This window comes from Budorcas taxicolor, chromosome 10 (assembly GCF_023091745.1).
Source record: "Budorcas taxicolor isolate Tak-1 chromosome 10, Takin1.1, whole genome shotgun sequence".
In the NCBI taxonomy this organism is placed as follows: domain Eukaryota; kingdom Metazoa; phylum Chordata; class Mammalia; order Artiodactyla; family Bovidae; genus Budorcas; species Budorcas taxicolor.
The window spans coordinates 26281358-26302633 of record NC_068919.1 but is presented as its reverse complement, the minus strand read 5'-3'; the positions used below and the strand labels follow the sequence as shown (position 1 = coordinate 26302633).

General features: G+C 35.9%; 1 protein-coding gene across 1 annotated transcript; it reads right to left on the bottom strand.

Annotated features, from left to right (window-relative positions):
* Positions 1-15454: 15454 nt before the first annotated feature.
* LOC128054372 (olfactory receptor 4K3-like) lies at positions 15455-16393 on the bottom strand. Its single transcript, XM_052646999.1, has one exon. It carries the CDS (start codon positions 16391-16393, stop codon positions 15455-15457), a length of 939 nt encoding a protein of 312 aa, XP_052502959.1.
* Between the last annotated feature and the right edge of the window lie 4883 nt (positions 16394-21276).

Here is a 21276-nt window from a genome sequence, read left to right as displayed (position 1 = left end):
AATCCACCAAGAACATTAAAGCAGTTATTCAAGCTAGAGAAATAATTAAGGCTATTCATGTTTGACACTTTAATATTATATTAAAATATATAAATTGCAAGTTTAAAAATGTATAAAAGACTGAGAAATTAAGAAAGAAGTTTGTTTGAGTGTTTATGAATAAAATTCTTTCCTCTAGAACTTGGCACGTATCCTTCCTAAATTTTTATTGAGAGTTTATATTCATAAACATATTCTTGAAAAAAGATTTAAAATTTTTTTTGTGTCAAATTGTATTTTGTAATTTCATTTTTTATCTATCAATATGATTTGACAGTGTGTCTGTATTAGTATATGGACTTCTCTGGAGTATATAGATTAGTCTCACTTCTTTAAGCTATGCAATATTCAAAAGATGAATAAACCACAATATGTTAATCCTTTAAAAATGGTAGAACAAATGAAATCCAAAAGGAATTAGAAGATATCAAAATAAATGGAAGGGTCTTTAAGAACTGATTTCACCCAATATGGGCATATGAGAACTTCATAGACTGTAGAAAGGCACTGTTGGTGAACACATCCACAAACCTGGAGATGATGCATCCCAATGTGACAGGCACAGTAGCTGCTACATTCAGAACCATCTCAGTCTTTGCCTGTGTATCTCTTCATCTGGACATTTATCTAGATTCTTTATTATATTTTTAAAATAATCTAGTAAGTTCAAATAAATAGATCCCCAAGTTCTGTGAGCCACTCTAGGAAGTTAATTGCAATGGAGGAGGAGACCCTGGGAGCCTCTGATTTACAGACAAATCAGACAGAAGTTGTCTATAATCTGGGGACCTATTACCTTAGATTGGCATCTAAGGAAAGAGAAAGAGTCTAGTGGGACTGAGCCCTTTACCTATGAGCTGTAGCATTAGCTTCAAGTACACAGTGTTGAACTGAGTTTGTGGGACACCCAGAATTAGGTTGTTGCAGATAATTGCTTTGTATGGGGCAAAACCTCCACATGTGATCAGGTGTCAGAGATGGAGTGTTTGATGTGAATAGCAAAAGACACTCGCAGGGAAGAAACAAGCAAGAGGTAGATGGAACTGAGTTTCTCTTTTCTAATGTGATATGATGTTTTTTCTAAACCAGTTACTATATTCTAGTTTTTCTTAGCCATTGAGTGTTGTCAGGTGGGCATGTAGTCCAGAATTATTCAATGAGATATAAACCAAAGTCAGTTTTGGGGATCTGTCTTTCCCAAACAAAAGGACAAATCTTCATGTGTGGATGGATTTTCCTGATCTTTTTTCTTTTTCTTTATTTGCTGCTAATATTATGCCAAAAGCGAAGCCTTATAGAGCCCATATACAAAGAGTAATAGTGAAAAGTTTAGAAAGAAACTGGACCCAAGATGCGTGTTGAGTCACTTAATCAGAGCCCATAATGGTCTTCCGTCTTTGCCTTCTAGTACATGGTCATGTCTGTATCTGTAGCTTTATCATTGGTCTCCAGAGAAATCTATCGAGAGCTATATATGACATACACAAATGGAAGTCCTACTTCCACCTTCAAGTTAACATGTCAAAACTGAACTTATAACATTGTAATCTACCCCAATGCCTTGATAAATGTCATTACCAATCCCCCAGATGCCCAGAATAGACACCTATGTGGCATTCTTGTCCATACTTCACTTTTTATCTCTAGTTATATAATTTTTACTCTCAAATATGTTTCAGTTTGCATCTCTTCTCTTTACTTCTGTTTTCATGTTTTGCTTCTAGTCTACATGTTTTCCCATGTTGACAAATTAAAAGACTATTAAAAGACTACTGATGCATTTCTCTTCTCCGTTCTTCCCCAATTCCAGCTCATTGCGTAGTCTGTTTCCAGCTATGTGCACTGAAAGTCAAATATGATCACATGGTTTTGTACTTATATTCTTAATCAGTCAATCAAGAAAAAATCCCTGAAATCCCACAGCATATCACAGAAGACTGTGAGAAGTAATGAACAATATTTGTCTTCAGAGGAATTTGCATAAACATTTTAAAAAGTGATCATGTCAGAATGTTACTGAATACATTTCAAAATTCCTGATTAAAACAAAAGCTCTTGGTAAGATAGGAAGTATTAATAACACACAAATAAATAAAAATATAATTATTGATGAACAGCTGACATAGACTATTATCTTAGTTTCAGTTTTCACAGTTATGTGAAAAACACATTATGAAATAATCACCTTTATAATAAGTCCAGTTAACTTCTGTCATTTTAGAAGTTGTTACAGTATTACTGACTGTATTTCCTATATGTACATAACATCCAATTGATTATTCATTTCATACCTGGAAGTTTGTCCCTCTAATACCCTTATTTCATTCATTTCTCCAACACTCAGTCTATCTGGCAACCGTCAGTTTGTTCCCTTTTTTAAGAGTCTGTTTCTGTTTTGTCTTATGTTTGTTTTATTTTTTAGATTTCACATATAAATAAAATCATATGGTATTTGTCTTTCTCTGTCTTACTCAGCATAATACCTTCAAGTTGCTGCAATGGCAATATTTTTTTCTCTTTTTTTTCCCCCCCTTAAAATTTATTTTTAATTGGAGGATAATTGCTTTACAATATTGTATTGCTTTTTTCAGTACAGCAATGTGAATCAGGCATAAGTATACATATACCCCCTCCCTCTTGAGCCTTCCTCCCACCACCCCTATCCCACCCCTCTTTGTCAACATAGAGCATCCGCCTGAGCTCCCTGTTATGTATAGCAACTTCCAAGAGCTATTTTACACACAGTAGTTTTATACATGTCAAACAAAGCTACTCTCTCAATTCTCCCTATCCTTTCCTTCCTCCACTGTGTCCACAAGTCCATTCTCTCTGTCAGCATCTCTATTCCTGCCCTGCAAATAGGTTCACATATAAAATTTTTTATATTATATATATTATATGCATTAATATATGTTATTTGTTTTTCTGTTTCTGAACTTACTTCACTCTGTATGACAGATGCTAGGTCCACCCACATTTCTCCAAATGACCCATGCTGTTCCTTTTTAATGGCTTCCTCCATAGCTCAGCAGGTAAAGAATTTGCCTGCAAGGCAAGAGACCCAGGTTTGATTCCTGGGTCAGGAAGATCCCCTGGAGAAGGGATGGGCTACCCACCCCGGTATTCTTGGGCTCCTCTGGCGGCTCAGGTTGTAAACAATCCACCTTCAATGTGGAAGATGTGGGTGTGAACCCTGGGTTTGATTCCTGGGTCAGGAAGATCCACTGGAGAAGGGAACGGCTACCTTGTTTTTATCTTTCTGAACTTACTTCACTCTTTATGACAGATGCTAAGTCCATCCACATCTCTACAGATGACCCACGTTGTTCGTTTTTATGACTGAGCAATATTCCATTGTATGTATGTATCACACCTTCTTCATCTATTCATCGGTCAGTGGATATTTAGATTGCTTCCATATACTGGCTATTGTAAATAGTGCTGCAATGAACACTGAGGTACATGTCTGTGAATTATAGTTTTATCAGGGTATATGCCCAGGAGTGGGATTGCTGGGTCATACGGTAGTTCTATTTTTTATTTTTAAAGGAAGCTCTATACTCTTCTCCATAGTGGTTGCATCGATATACATTCCCACCATCAGTGCAAAGAAGGTTCCTTTTCCTCTGCTGGTACTCTAGCAATTATTGTTTGTAGATTTTTTTGATGATGGCCATTCTGAATGCTGTGAGTGGATATCTCACTGCAGTTTTGATTTGTGTTTCTATAACAAATTCCAAGTGGGCCTTAGGAAGCATTACTGTGAACAAAGCTAGTGGAGGTGATGGAATTCCAGCTGAGATGTTCCAAATCCTAACATGAGGCTGTTAAAGTGCTGCACTCAATATGCCAGGAAATTTGGAAAACCCAGCAGTGGCCACAGGACTGGAAAAGGTCAGTTTTCATTCCAATCCCAAAGAAGGACACTGCTAAGGAATGTATAAACTACTGTACATTTGCCAAAGATTGTACAAACTACCATACATTTGGACTCATTTCACATGCTAGTAAGATTATGCTCAAGGTAGGCTTCAGCAGTTTATGTGAACTGAGAACATCCAGATATACAAGCTAGGTTTAGAAAAGGCAGAGGAATCAGAGATCAAGTTGCCAACATCCATTGGATCATACAGAAAGGGAATGCCAGAAAAACATCCAGTTCTGCTTCATTGACTATAGTAAAGTCTTTGACTATGAGGATCAAAACAAAGTGTGGACAATTTTTAAGAAATGGGAATACCAGACCACCTTACCTGCCTCCTGAGAAACCTGTATGCAGGTCAAGAAGAAATTGTTAGAACCTTACATGGAACAACAGACTGGCTCAAAATTAGAAAAGGAGTACTTCATGGCTGTATATTGTCACACAGTTTATTTAATTTATATGCAGAGTACATCATATGAAATGTTGGGTTAGATGATCACAATCTGGAATCAAGATTGACAGGAGAAATATCAATAATCTCAGATATGCAGATGATAATACTTTAAGGGCAGAAAGTAAAGAGAAACTAGAGAGCCTCTTGATGAGAGTGAAAGAGGAGAGTGAAAAAGCTGGCTTAAAACTCAGTGTCCAAAAAAGTAAGATCATGGCATCCAGTTCCATCACTTCCTGGCAAATAGAAGGGGAAAAAGTGGAAACAATGAGTTTATTTTTTTGAGCTCCAAAATCACTGTGGTTGGTGACTGCAGCTGTGAAATTAAAAGATGCTTGCTCCTTGGGAAAAAAGCTATGACAAACCTAGACAGTGTATTAAAGAACAAAGACTTCACTTTGCTGACAAAGCTCACATAGTCCAAGCTATGGTTTTTCCAGTAGTCATGTATGGATGTGAAAGTTGGACCATAAAGAAGGCTGAGAAAGCACCAAAGAATTGATGCTTTCAAACTATGGTGCTGGAGAAGACTCTTGAGAGTCCCTCTAACAGCAAGGAGATCAAACCAGTCAATCCTAAAGGAAATCAACCCTGAATATTCATTGGAAGGACTAATGCTGAAGCTGAAGCTCCAATACTTTGGCCACCTGATGCGAAGAACTGACTCATTTGAAAAGACCCTGATGCAGGGAAAGATTGAGGGCAAGAGGGAAAAGGGATGGCAGAGGATGAGATGGTTGGATCACATCACTGACTAAATGCACAGGAGTTTGAGCAAACTCAGGGAAATAGTGAAGGATAGGGAAGCCTGGAATGCTGCAGTTTGTGGGGTTACAAAGAGTCATACATAACTTAGTGACTGAATAACAAAAAGCAATGTGTTATTTGATTCTGTTTGAAGAATTTTGTTGAGGATTTTTGCATCCATGTTCATCAGTGGTATTGACCTATAATTTTGTTTTGTGTGCGACTTCTTTGTCTGGTTTTGATATCAGTTGGTGGTGGCCTTGTAGGATAAATTTGAGAGTGTTCTTCCCTCTGCAATATTTTGGAGGAGTTTTAGTAGGACAGGTGTTAGCTCTTTCTCTAAATTTTTGATAGAATTCTCCTGTGAAGCCATCTGGCTTTGCCTTTTGTATGTTGAAAGATTTTTAATCATACTGCTTGTGATTGATCTGTTCATATTTTCTATTTCTTCCAGCTTCAGTCTTGGAAGATTGTATTTTTCTAAGATTTTTGTTGGTTTCTTCCAGGTTGTCCATTTTGTTGATATATAGTTCCTTATAGCTATCTCTTATGGTCTTTCGTATTTCTGCATTGTCAGTTCTCATTTTTAATTTATAGGTTTGTGGATTTGAGTTCTCTTCTTGTTCTTTCTTGATGAATCTGGCTAATGGTTTATCAATTTTGTTTATCTTCTCAAAGAACCAGCTTTCAGTTTTATTGATTTTCACTGTTTTCTTCAATTCTTTTTCATTTATTTCTGCTCTGATATTTATGATTTCTTTCCTTCTACTAATTTTGGATTATTTAAAAATTTTTTTCTCTAATTGCTTTTAGTGTAAGATTTGTTGTTGTGCAATTGCTAAGTCATGTCTGACTCTTTGCAGCATGCCAGGCTTCCCTGTCCTTTACACTCTCCCAGAGATTGCTCAAATTTATATCGAGTCGGTAATGCTATCTAGCCCTCTTATCCTCTACCTCCTCCTTATCCTTCTTTTGCCTTCAGTCTTTCCCAGCATCAGAGTCTTTTCCAATGAATTGGCTCTTCATATCAAGTGGCCAAATAGTGGAGCTTCAGCTTCAACAGCAGTTCTTCCAATATATATTCAGCATTGATTTCCTTTAGGATTGATTGCTATTCTTGCAGTCCAAGGGACTCTCAAGAGTCTTCTCCAGCACCACAATTCAAAAGCATCAGTTCTTCAGCACTCAGGCTTCCTAAGTGGCACTAGTGGTAAAGAATCCACTTGCCAACACAGGAGATTGCTGGGTCAGGAAGATCCCCTGGAGTAGGAAATGGCAACCTGCTTCAATATTCTTGTCTGGAAAATTCCATGGACAGAGCAGCCTATGTAAGGTTAGATTTTACTTGTTTCTTGAGGTAGAACTGCTTCTACTTCATCTCATAAATTATGGATCATTATGCTTTGATTTTCACTTGTCTCTGGATGTTTTTTGATTTCCTCTTTGATTTCTTCAGTAATCTCTTGGTTATATAGTGGCATGTCATTTAGCCTCCATTCAATTGTGTTTCTTATATAATTCTACCTCAAGAAAAAAGTGGAGCTTCAGCTTCAATAGCAGTTATTCCAATGAATATTCAGTGTTGATTTCCTTTAGGATTGATTTATATTCTTGCAGTCCAAGGGACTCTCAAGAGTTTTCTCTAGCACCACAATTCAAAAGCATCCTATAACTGATAGCCAAAACATAACATTGTGATCAGAAAAGATGCTTGTTATGCTTTCAATGCTTGATATTCTTACCAAGGTTTGATTTGTTATCCAAGATGTGATCTGTCCCGGAGAATGTTCTCTGTGCACTTGAGAAGAAACTTTATTCTGCTGCTTTTGGATGGGATGGCCTATAAATTTAAATCTATCCAGTCTAATGTTTCACTGAAGACTTGCATTTCCTTATTAATTTTCTGTCTGGTATAAGTGGGGTGTTCACGTCCTCCACTGTTTTTGTCTTCCTATCATTTTCCCCTTTTATGACTGTTAACATTTGCCTTATGTATTGAGGTGCTCCTATGTTAGGTGCATAAATATTTATAATTGTTACATTTTCTTTTTGAACTGATCCTTTGATCAATATGTAATATTTTCCCGTATCCTTTGTAGCATTCTTTATTTTAAAGTCTATTTTCTCTAATATGAATATTGCTACTCCAGCTCTATTTTGATCTCCATTTGCATAGAATATCTTTTATCATCCCTTCACTTTCAGTCTTCATATGTCCATAGGTCTGAAGTGGATCTCTTGAAGGCAGCATATATATGAGTGTTGTTTTGTATACACTTATCTAGTCTTTGACTTTGGGTTAGGGCATTTAATCCATTTACATTTAAGGTGATTATTGATATGTATGTTCCTATTTCCCTTTTTAAAAATTGTTTTGAGTTTGTTTTTGTAGCTTTTGTTTTTTCCTTGTGTTTCTCACCTAGAGACATTTCCATAGCATTTTTTGTAAAGCTGATTTGATGGTGCTGAATTCTCTTCACTTTTGCTTGTCTATAAAGATTTTGTTTTCTCCATCAAATCTGAATGAGATTCTTGCTGGGTAGAGTACTCTTTTTGCAGGTTTTTTTCTTTCATCACTTTAAATATATCCAGCCAACCCTTCTAGCCTGCATAGTTTCTGCTGAAAGTCAGTTGATAACCTAACAGGGATTCCCTTGTATGTTATTTGTTGCTTTTTCCTTGTTTCTTGTAATAATTTTTCTTTGAGTTTAATTTTTGTTAGCTTTATTAGTATATGTCTTGCCATGTTTCTCCTTGGGTTTTCTTTATGGAACTCTGTGCTTCCTGGATTTGTGTGGCTATTTCCTTTCCCGTGGACTTCCCTGGTGGCTCAGACGGTAAAGCGTCTGCCTACAAGGTGAGAGACCCGCTTCGATCCCTGGGTTGGGAAGATCCCCTGGAGAAGGAAATGGCAACCCACTCCAGTGTTCTTGCCTGGAGAATCCCATGGGTAGAGGAGCCTGGTGGGCTACAGTCCATGGGGTCGCAAACAGTCGGACACGAATGAGCGACTTCACTTTCACTTTCCTTTCTCGTATTAGGGAACTTTTCAACTGTCATCTTCTCAGATATTTTCTCTGACTCTTTCTCTTTCCCCTCTTCTTCTGGTGCCCCTGTAATTCAATGTTCGTGTGTTTAATGTTGTCCCAAAGATCTCTGAGACTGTTCTCCTTTCTTTAAATTCTTTTTTCTTAATTCTTCTCCTTGGCAGTTATTTCTACCATTCTATCCTCAAGCTCACTAATTTGTTCTTCTGCTTCAGTTATTCTGCTATTGATTCCTTCTAGTGTATTTTTCATTTTGTGTTTTTATGACTATTTATTTGTTCTTTATTTCTTGTAGTTCCTTGTTAAACTTTTCTTGTATTTTCTCAATCTGTGCCTCCATTCTATTTCTGAGATTCTGAATCATTGTTATCATCAATTCTTTTTCAGATAGGTTGCCTATTTCCTCTTTATTTATTTGGTATTTTAGATTTTTACCTTGCTCCTTTGTCTGTAATATATTTTTTGTCTCTTTATTTTTTTATTTCTTTTATGGGCAGGGCTATGTTCCTGTCTTGCTGGTTTTTTGACCTGAGGCATCCAGCACAGGAGCTTGCAGGCAGTTGGTTGGAGCCAGGTCTTGGTGCTGAGATGAGGACCTTGGAGAGAATTCACAGCTATTAATATTCTCTGTGGTTTGAGGTTCTCTGTTAGTCTGGTGGTTTGGACTCAGTGCTCCTACCATAGGAGCTAGGCCTGAACCTCAGCCAGTGAACCAAGGGACCATGCAAATTGCATGCCATGGTGGGAAAAAAAAAAAAAAAAGGCAGCAATAAAAGAAGCAGAATAACAAAGAAGAAATTATAAAATAAAAATATAAAAAATAAAAATAAACATGAAATAACAACAAAGCAAAATAGAACCATGATGGCAAAAAAAAAAAAAAAAAAAAGAAAGAAAGCCAGAAAAGCCTTGGTGGGAGATGGAGGCTCAGCCCCTCTATCTTCCTGACTGGAAGAGTGCCTTGGGGGATCTTAGGTCCCAATCCCTCATGGCCAGAAAAGGCCATGAGGAGGGGGTTTGGGCTCAGGATATTAAGGCCTGAGAGGGTCTCAGAGGACTGAGGTTTGGGCCCAGGATCCCAGGAGACACACCAGAGCCCTCAAGAGCATGGGAAACACTGGCTGTGTTCCCATCCCCTAATCTCCTGAAGGTCTCTTTCTGTGTCTGCTGCTCTCCTCACTGTGAATGGGCCCCTCCAAGTTTTGGAACTCGTTCCCTCCCCCAGCCACCCCTCAGTGGGTGCTGGTTCCATTCTGTCTCCACTTTTCATCCTTCTCTTTCCTCCTCACCTCTTACCCAGTCTTGTAGGGGTTCATCCAGCTCCCTGAGGTGTTCCAGGTCCTCCACCAGAGCCTGGTAGGTGCCCTAGTTGTGAGGAGCCATGAGTTTCCATCTTCCTACTCCACCATCTGGACTCCATCCTTCACATCTTCTTTACCTGTTTACAAGTGGGCATGTAAGTTGCTTCCATAACTTGGCCATAGTAAGTAGTCCTGCAGTGAACACGAGGATATATGCATCTTTTCAAATTAGTGTTTTCAGTTGTTTTCAGAGAAATGCCTAGAAGTGAAATTTCTATAACATATGGTAGTTCTATTTTTTAATTTTGAGGGAAAGAGCCATACTTTTTGCCACATTGACTGCACCAAGTTACATCCAACCAACAGTACACAAAGATTCCTTTTTCTCCAAACCTTCATTGACACTTGTTATTTGTTGTTGTCTTTATAAATAATAGCTGTTCTGGCAGGTGTTAGATCTCTCATTGTGGTTTTGGTTTACGTTACCCTGATGATTATTGATATTGAAAATTCTTTAATGGGTCTGTTGGACCCATCTGTATGTCTTCATTGGAAAAATGTGTATTCATATCCTCTGCCTTTTAAAATCCAACCTTTTATTTTCTGCTATTGTATTTTATAAGCTCTTTATATATTTTGGATTATAAGCCCTTATCAGATATATGATTTACAAATATTAATATTTTCACCCATTCAGTAGACTGTTTGAAACACTATTAAATCTATATTTATCTTTACTCTCCAACAATCCTATGCTTATCAAGCTTGTCATCTATTAAGGAAAACAAATGAAACAGGAATATTATGTGTTAAGCTATTATAATTAAGTGCACTGCCATAGAGTGAGGAAACTATAGAAGTGTATATAACATTTAAACAAAAATATTATCTGTGAAGAACAATAGTTTATATCTTTTTACTCATTTTATTTAGTTCTCTTTTCTTATTCAACTGGGCAAGACTTCCAATAAAATGCCAAATGTTGGTGTTGAGAGGAAGCATTTTTTCTTATTCCCAATGTTAGGGATATGGGAGAGGGGTTTCCAATATTTTAACATTAACTATAAGTTATGATGGAGATATTTTACATTAATCACTTATCAGAATGAATAATTTTAATTCAAAATCTACAACCAGGAGTTTTATTATGAAAGTGTATTTGATTTAATGAAATGCTCTTTCCCTATTTATGGAGATATATGATTTTTCCTTTCTTAGCCTGGTAATTGATTTCCAGTTGTTAAATCAATCTTGCACTTCAGTTATAAAATTAATTTTTTGTTACATGTTCTTATTATATATTGTTCCACTATCATTATCTTGTTTTTGTGTTGATGTTGAGTAAGTGCATATCCTATACATTTTTTATTTTAGTACATTTGTCTGGTGTTCATATCAAATTTATACCACTTCATAGATAAACTAGGAAATAGAGTTAGCATCAGGTCTGAAACCTACACTCTATACTTTGGAGAAACAGAAAATAAAGAAAGATAAAAGTGAACTTGTCAATCTAGCTTACTGATGCTCTTACCTCTAAAGCAGCATGGTGAGACAAATTCTGTGCCTGTTGGAACAAGTTCACCTTGGGTTCAACTCATGCCATAGGAAGGAACTCTTGCTGTAGTGGCTGTGGTAATGCTCACACAGGTACAGCTAACAGAGGGAAAGCCCAGAAGAGCAAACAGGAAAGAATCATTTTCTCCTTTTCTAACGTGCAATCTTCCTCTAGCATGCTCTTCAGAGCACAAAATGTGGCCAGATGGGAAAATAAAAATGTGATTTGCGTAGTCCCAGGAGCAGAAAGCAGAGTGTAGAAGCAGAAAGCAGAGTTGGGAGTCACTAACTAATGAACAAGAAAATATTTTAATTTTAGATGAAATTTGTTTAATAGACATAGAACCATTAATATGTTTTGCTTAGTAGCTGGTTTTTCTGAGGAAATTTCTAATTTCATATATATTTCAAAATTTATTTGTATAAAGTTTTATATAATATCATGTTGTAATATTTGCACAGACCTTGGCATGTGTAGATATATCTCCCTTTTCATTTCTGGCATTGGTTATTTGTGTCTTTTCTCAATCAATCTTACTGATGTATTGTCATTTTTTTTCCTATTGTACTTTTAAAATAAGCAATTTTAGTTTTGTTGGGATTTTTATGTTTAATATGTTTATTAATTAATATTTGTTCTTGATATTTCATCCTTACTTTCTATAGTTTAACTTTCTTGACATGAGCACCTGGATCATTGACATGCATCTTTTATTTTCTAAAAATACATGCATGAATAGTAACGTCTCTGCCAGCATGACTTAACTGCATTCTATATGTTCTTATGTAAATATTGTATTTTTTATTGTTGCTGTTTAGTTGCTAAGTCATGTCTGACTCTGAAACCCCATGGACTATATAACCTGACAGGCTCCTCTGCCCATGCCATTTCCCAGGCAAAAATACTGGAGTGGGTTGCTGTTTCCTTCTCCAGGGGATCTTCTTGACCCAGGAATCAAACCTGTGTCTCCTGCATTGGCAGGCAGATTCTTTGAATTTCTATTATGATTTTTTTGAAATATGGATTTTATAATCAAATTGTATTAAATTGATAATGAATTACATGAAATTTGTGGGCTTTGAAACTAGGTGTATAGCAGTATCTTATTTTGTAAGTTTACCAGAACTAATTATTCAAATTAGCAAGGACTCAATCAGGATGAAGTGCCGTTATTATATTCCTTTCCAAGAGGGATGTGAAAGGAAATTACATTCAGGCTTCAAATCACTTATGAATGAATGGTGGCTTCTAGAATTAAAGATTCATATCAGTGAGCACAGCTAAGATATTTTCATCTAAAAAATATTTCAAGAAGCCATTATAGGTCCCCAAATGTGTCTGGACACTGATGTAAGTGATGCTTTCATGATCATCTGGTTTGGCCAAATGTAAATTTCTGCAATTATTCCTTGGTGTAGTTTGTACTTCTTGGTTTTTTTTTTATTTTTTAGGAAATTAATAGCAATAATAGTATGTCTTTTTAAGTCAATTATATTATCATTAGTAGTGTTTTAACTTACTGGTATAAAGATTGATATGTCATGATTGAGTTGATAGTTACTGGTATAGGGATCTGACCCAAGAAATCAACTTTTTTCTTCAGTTCACAGGAATAAAGTAACAATTAATATACTGTAAAGATTTGTTAATATAATTTTATTTGCAAGTGACACATATCAACTAGGGCTATGAAACATGCACTATTACACAGGCAGTTTCATTTAAAAAGTCTATAAGATACAGACATAACTAGTAAACAACTTACAGTAACACCAAACTGCATTCATTTTCCTTCCAGATATATTTTACTCTCTGAGTATGATACATGTATCTAAGAACATGTATATTTTTGTGGAAGTTATTGAGTGAAAACTTCCCTAGAAGGCTTATTCCCTAGAAGGGTTTTTCCCTAGAATAACAGATATTGGTTAGTTATACAGCCCAGAACCACATGGACTTTGGGTTTGTGTGTGTGTGTGTGTGTGTGTGTGTGTGTGTGTGTGTGTGTGTGTGTCTGTGTGTGTGTTTGTAGAAATCCAAAGAGAAAGCCTTTTGTTTATTGTTTCCTTAACTTTGCATTATATAATATTTTAATTGTAACAAACCAAATAAATATGTCATGAAGAACGATGCACAAGTGAAGATGGTATAATGATAAATAGAATATTACCAATCAACATTCAAGTTGTCTGATCTTCTTTTGGAGTCCATCCATCTCCTGGCTGGAACACTGTCTCTGCTCATCTCAACTTGTGGCTGAAAGGTATCTTTGCCAGGTGTTTTGTGTCACTGGGACAGGGAAAGGAATCCTGAGCTGATGTCTTTAAAATAATGGTTTGAAAGATGCACAAATCACTTCTCACATTTATTGCCAGAACTTAGTCATTCAGATACAACTGTCTATAAGGATTAGGAAATCCACTGTATAGCTGGGGAGTCATGTATCCAGCTAAATTTTGAGAGATTTACTATTAGTAATAGTAAGAATAGGCACTTGGCCACAGGGAACAGTTAGGATACAATTATTGAGATGTAGTTTATACACATGTTCAGCTTTACAATACAAATTATTATTCAGAGTACTTAAATCAATTTACACCCACTCACAAGGCATAGCATTTCCTTGAATACACATTCTGAACAATAATTGTTTTTGTTTGGTGTCTTTTTCAATAAATCCAGTTCAGTTCAGTTCAGTTCAGTTCAGTCGCTCAGTCATGTCTGACTCTTTGCTACCCCATGAATCGCAGCACGCCAGGCCTCCCTGTCCATCACCAACTCCCGGAGTTCACTCAGACTCATGTCCATCGAGTCCGTGATGCCATCCAGCCATCTCATCCTCTGTCGTCCCCTTCTCCTCCTGCCCCCAATCCCTCCTAGCATCAGAGTCTTTTCCAATGAGTCAACTCTTCACATGAGGTGGCCAAAGTACTGGAGTTTCAGCTTTAGCATTATTCCTTCCAAAGAACACCCAGGGTTGATCTACTTCAGAATGGACTGGTTGGATCTCCTTGCAGTCCAAGAGACTCTCAAGAGTCTTCTCCAACACCACAGTTCAAAAGCATCAATTCTTTGGTGCTCAGCCTTCTTCACAGTCCAACTCTCACATCCATACATGACCACAGGAAAAACCATAGCCTTGACTAGACGGACCTTATTCGGGAAAGTAATGTCTCTACTTTTCAATATGCTATCTGGGTTGGTCATAACTTTCCTTCCAAGGAGTAAGCGTCTTTTAATTTCATGGCTGCAATCACCATCTGCAGTGATTTTGGAGCCCCCCAAAATAAAGATGTATAATACCATTTTATCATAATCTTAAATTGGATTGCCCTGATTAATTATGAAATAGTCTTCCGTGAAATAAATACCTGTACACATTTTGCCCATTATCTCCCCTGTTGAGATGTTTATCTTTTTCATTCATGTGTAGGAGGTATTATGATTTCTATATAATGTTGTTTCTTTGATTGTTCCCTTTTACTTTCCTCTCATTACTAAATTTCTTTTGTTTTGAAGCAACATATCCTTATTATTTCCTGAATGTAAGTAAAAAAATAATGTTTCAAGCAATGTCAAATCCTCCTGCTTGTGTGTTTAAGAAAAAAAATTTTCAAGGAAACTGTACCTTTAAATCAATAGTTAAGACTTGAAATCTTGAATTACAGAGATTACACTGTTAAGTAGCAGTATTGTGGTTTGATTCATTTAGATTTTATTTTTCAAGTAGAAGCAGAGCAGGGAAATATATTCCTTAAGCTCTCTAGCTAATTTAGAGTTAGGATAGATAAATCATGTATTTCTAGAAGTGAGATTAATGATATTTAACTCAAAATGATTTATTAGGTAATTCATAGATTAGGTAAAATACTCAGCATGAGATTTGGAATATAGGTAGTGTTTACTAAATTAGGCATGCTTCAGTCATGTCCAAATCTTTGTGACCCTATGGACTGTAGGCTGCCAGGCTGCTCTGTCCATGGGATTATCCAGGAAAGAATACTGGAGTGGGTTGACATGCCCTTCTTCAGGGAATCTTCCTGACACAGGGATTGAACCCACACCTCTTGTCTCCTGCATTAGCAAGTGAGTTCTTTACCATTAGCACCATCCATAGAAATAAATTTTATAATTTTATAATTCTTATTATAATCACCAGGCATTTTTTTATGATACACAAGAATATTTAGACAAATTTTTATTTTCTCCAAGTGGTAAGAATATATGTATTAGCTTTTTGAACATATTTTCTTAATGGAATAAACACAAAAAATATATCTGAGACTACTGATAACTAACAGATATGAACATTTATAGTTTAGTTAACATGTCAAACTATGTCCAAATTAGGGAGCAAACAGTAGAATTACTGATTACATGAAAGCTTTAAAAATTGCACTTTGTATTCTTATGCTGACTTATCAGTCGCTTTATTGCATTTTTAATTTCTTTATTTCTCAGTGTGTAAATGGCTGGATTCAAAAGAGGTGTGATTACTGTATAAAACACAGAAAGTACTTTGTCTACCCAAGTGATGCTAAGTGGCCAGAAATAGATGAAAATGCAGGGTCCAAAGAACAGCACCACCACTGTGATGTGGGAAGTACAGGTAGAGAGTGCCTTTGATGACCCATCCTTGGAATGAAGGCGAATAGTTACCAGGATGTAGGTGTAAGAGATTAGCAAGAGAATGAAGCAAGCTACAGCTAAGATACCACTGTCAGCATTTATCAATATTCTCAGAGTATGAGTATCCATGCAGGCTAGTTTGATCACTTTGGGAATATCACAGAAAAAACTGTCCACTATTCTGGGTCCACAGAATGAAAGATCTAAAATCATAGCTAGTTGACTTATGGCATGCACAAAGCCAATGATCCATGATGTCAGAGCTAGCCAGATGCACTTTTGTCTGTCCATAATTCTGGAGTAATGGAGTGGCTTGCAGATGGCTACACAACGGTCATAGGCCATTGACACAAGCAGTACCATCTCACCTCCTGCAAGAAAATGTATAAAAAGGACCTGACTCATGCAGCCCCCAAAGGAGATGGTTTTATTATCCTTTAGGAAGTCTGTGATCAGTTTAGGAGTGGTCACTGAGGAAAGGCAGAAGTCAACAAATGAGAGATTGGCTAAGAGGAAGTACATTGGGGAATGGAGATGAGAGTCAGTGATGATTAAGAGCACAACAAGAAGGTTGCCCAGGACGGTCATCAGGTAGAGTGCAGAAAATGGCAGTAAGAGGAATTTCTGGAGTTCCCTTGAATCACAGAGTCCACGAAAAATGAACTCAGATACCACGGACTGGTTTGCTTCTTCCATTTATTAAATTTCTAAAGTGACCAGAAGAGATGAACTGAGAACTTCTAGAATGGAGAGAAGAACTAAGTGTTTGAGGCTTGCGAGCAGACAAACACTTCTCCTGTGCAAATTTAAATCCTAGGAAATGTGCTCAATTCCAAATTGAAAACAAAGATTTATTGAATCAATCTCGGCTCTCAGGAGCTAATAATGTGTAGAAAGGAAGTTTAAAAACTTCACCCAACAGAGAGAGTTCTTTGGTTATTCAAAATGAATATTCTCATAAAAAAAACAATACTAATGCATTTTATAAACAATTTCTCCACTGCTTGAATCTTCCTTTTTGGCAGTAAAAGTGCATAGGTCTATAATATATTTTGAGGTTCTTTATTTTTTACTCTTATCTAGGGCAATAATCTAATGCTACATTTCTCACACAATACTTGACTCTCAGAAACAAATTCATCGCTAAAGTTGATATGTGTGAGCAAACTGAATTGAATCAAAGATTTTTACAAACTGTGAGAAAAAGTTGTTTATCAAATGACTTGAGGAAAGCCTATCTTCATCCAAAGGAGACTCCAGATGCTGATGGCACATTTCTAATGCTGAATGCTGCTGCTGCTGCTGCTGCTACTGCTAAGTCGCTTCAGTCGTGTCCGACTCTGTGCGACCGCATAGATGGCAGCCTGCCAGGCTCCTTTGTCCATGGGATTCTCCAGGCAAGAACACTGGAGTGGGTTGCCATTTCTTTCTCCAATGCAGGAAAGTGAAAAGTGAAAGTGAAGCCACTCAGTCGTGTCTGACTCTTAGCAACCCCGTAGACTGTAACCTACCAGGCTCCTCTGTCCAAGGGATTCTTCAGTCAAGAGTACTGGAGTGGGTTGCCATTGCCTTCTCCAAATGCTGAATATTTTTACTAATTTTGAATCTCTGTATAAGATTATATATTTCATAGGCTGAGTAACTCCACTTACTAACATTATAGACCAGTTCTATTCCCTCACTTGTAACAGAGTTCTTTTTTGAGAGTAGCTTAAATGATAAAGAAATGAAAACTACATTTATTCCTGACTGTTCTCAGAAAAGAATATATAAAATTTAACTTCGTTTGTCCTTAAACTGTTCACATATACTATATAAATTAAGCTCAGCAAAATATAGATATTTTTCTATATTTTGTAAGCCAAACAGCAAGTTCTTTTTTCCTTATTTCCTTTCTTCCATTTGCCCTCATTTTTTATTTATATTTTTTCTTTAGTCTCCCTTGTCTGTATTTCTTTATTATCCTATTTTTTTTAGAAAATATAGTTTAGATTATCAAGTATAATAACTGGCACTTATGAAATACCAAGTCCTTGATAAGCATTTTAAAAACATACTTTAAAAACCATATTTAAAAAAACATATTTTTTAAGGTATTCCCACTATAGGACTCAAAGCATTTTGCATTTCCAACACAATGTACAAATCCCTTTTCTTAAAAATATACAATGTGCTGTCTTTATGATGATGAGAAATGGTACTGGGATGTAATTTTAATTATTTTAATTACAAGATTAATTACTTTTTCCATTTATTGGTATTATTTGCCTTTTTTCTTTGAATATCTGCTCCCTTTTTGTTGTACTTTTTTTCCTACTGAGTTTTGCTCTTCATTCTGTTCAGCTTTTTTTCCTCAGCAAATATAAGACTTTTTAAAATGAACATCAGCATTGTTTATGTCTTGTGACTCTTACTACTGAATTCTAACTTCATTATCCTTAAATTTTTGTAAAAATACACCATGAGATCTAATCGAGTATATATATATATGTACATATTACCTATTTGAAGAATCATAGTTCTTGCGATTTTGCAGAAGAGAAATATGATTTTTCCCAAGTCTTAAGTTCAAAAATACTAGAACAACAAAATACATGGAAATTTATCTGACTTTAAACCCTCCAGAATAGCTTTCCTACTAAAAATGACTTCTAAGCATCTTGATTTCGAGACGTCTATAAAAGTAAAAAAAAAAAAAAAAATTCTAAAATAAGACATTTTGTTTTGTAAAGAGGTGACAGACAAACTATGTAAATAACTAAGCAATAGTAAAGAGGTACAGGTTTACATTAAAATCAATTCACTTTCCTTGTTTGTCTTTAAATTGTATGGTACTTTGCTGTATTAATATTTGACTGAGGCTTTTTTCCATTTACTTACTTTTGTCAGTGATAGAACTGAATAATAGAGTTACCGTATGATCTTGCAATTCCACTTCTGGGTCTATTTGGAGAAAACTCTAATTTGAAAACATACATGTACCCTAATGTTCATAGCAGCACTTTCTGTAATAGCCAAGACATGGAAGCAACCTAAGTGTCCATTAATGGAATGGGTAAAGAAGATGTGGTGTATATATATATATATATACACACACACACAATGGAATACTATTACTCAGCCATTACAAAAAATAATGCCATTTTCAGCAACATGAATGTACCTAGAGATTATCATATTAAGTGAAGTTAGTCAACAGAGAAAGACAAATATGTAATATCACTTATATGTGGAAAATTTAAACAATGGTGATATAAATGAGCTTATTTACAGAGCAGAAACAAACTTGCAGATATAAAGAACAATCGTATGGTTACCAAATGGGGTGGAGGGGAGGGAGATAAATTATTAGTTTGGAATTAACATATGCACACTACTACATATAATAGATAAACAACAAAAAACTACTTTGTAGCACAGAGAGCTATATTCAGTGTCTTATAATAACACATAATGAAAAAATATATATATAATTACATATTTTATATATACATATATATTATATATGTATAATTATATATTATATATATAATAATATATATATAATTATATAACTGAATCACTTGCTGTATACCTAAATGTACACATTGTAAATTAACTTATGTTTCAATTAAAAATGAAATTTGAGCCATATTTTATGACTATTACTATCACTACAAGCATTCAGCACAAGTGTTGTTATAAACAGTGGTGGAAAACACAGAGGGAAACAGAGCCAGTCCACTTTACAAAGGAGAGGTCACCTTCCTTCCCCAAGTCACCGTGTCTCTCTCAGATTGAACAGATTTCAAACAGAAAATCATTTTCTGGCCAGTGGCTGAGACAGAGAGTGCCACCCTTAAAACCTGGTTTCCTTCCCAAACAGTGTCCAAACAGGATTCTGAGATTCCTTTTTCATTTACTGCCTCACTTAACAAATGGTGGATATTAAAGTTGAAAGAAAAAAAAAACCAACAAAACAGCATGACAATTTGCCAAGATAACTTTGGTCCGATTTAGCTTTGCATTAACTCACAGTCATTGTGCTGCTATCTTAAAATTTCCATGATTCTTTAAAGGTTAAGGAATGTGAACAGGAGAATTAGAGATATCAGTATAAAAAGAAATATTTTATGATAATAATGTTATTTTTGAGAAGAGGGTAAATGATCGTTTCTTCTTTTTCTATGTTCTAGAATTGGGTCAGCAAAGCACAAAATCCCCTAGGACATTAAAGCAGTTATCAAAGCTATATAATTAAGGCTCTTCATATTTGTCACTTGAATATATTATTATTTTAAAATACATAAATTACAAGTTTAAAAATGTCTCAAAAGCCTTAACAATTACATTAAAAATTTCCTTTGAATATCCATAAATACCATATTTTCTTCCCCCAGAATTTGGCATGTATCCTTCCTAAATTTTATTGATAATTCATATATAAACATATCCTTAAAAACAATATTAAATTTTTTCCATAAGTTTGAAACTATGTGTTTTGCCATTTTATTTCCTATCTATCAATATGATTTGATAATGTCTCTATTAGTATGTGTGTGTGTGTGTGTGTGTGTGTGTGTGTGTTAGTTGCTCAGTCGTGTCTGACTCTTTGCAACCCCATGGACTGTAGTCCAACAGGCTCCTCTGTCCATGGTGTTCTCCAGGTAAGAATAGTTGAGTCGGTTGCCATTCCTTTCTCCAGGGGATCTTCCTGACTGAGTGATCAAAGCTGGGCCTCTTACATTGCAAACAGGTTCTTTACCAACTGAGCCACTAGGGAAGCCTCTATTATATATAGATCAACCTAATTTCTCTAAACTATGTAATATTCAAAATATGAATGAAACACAACTTATTAACCCTCCTAAAAATGGTAGAACAAATAAAATCTGAAAGGAATTGGAGATATCAGAATAAATGAGAGGGTCTGTGAGAACTGATCTCACCCAACGTGGGCAGCTGAAAACTTCTTAGATTGTAGAAAGGCAGTGTTGGTGAACACATCCAATAACCTAGAGGGTGATACATCCTGACTCCAGAGGCATGGAAGCTGCTGTACTTGAGCCCATCTCAGTCTTTGCCTGTGTATTTCCTCATCTGGATATTTATGTAGCTCCTTTATTATATTTTTAATTAAACATGTAAATGTAGGTAAATATTTCCTAAGATCTGTGAACCACTCTAACAAATTAATGGAAGCTGGGGAGGAGATCCTGGGAACCTCTGATTTGTAGCCAAATTGGACAAAAATTGTGTCTTATCTGGGGACCTATTACTGAGATGGGCAACTGAAATAAAAGAAAGAGTCTAGTGGGACTGAGCCCTTAACCCACGAGCTCTAACACTAGCTTCAAATGCATAGTGTTGTTATAATTGTTAGGTTGTGGGATACCCAGGTGGTGGTGCTAGTGGTAAGGAACTTGCCTGCCAATGCAGGAGAAGCAAGTTTGATCCCTGGGTAGGAAAGATCCCCTGGAGGAGGGCATGGTAACCCATTCCAGTACTGTTGCCTGGAGAATCCCATAGACAGAGGCGCATCTTGGCTACAGTCCATAGGGTTGCAAAGAACTGAATATGACTGAAGCAACTTAGGACAT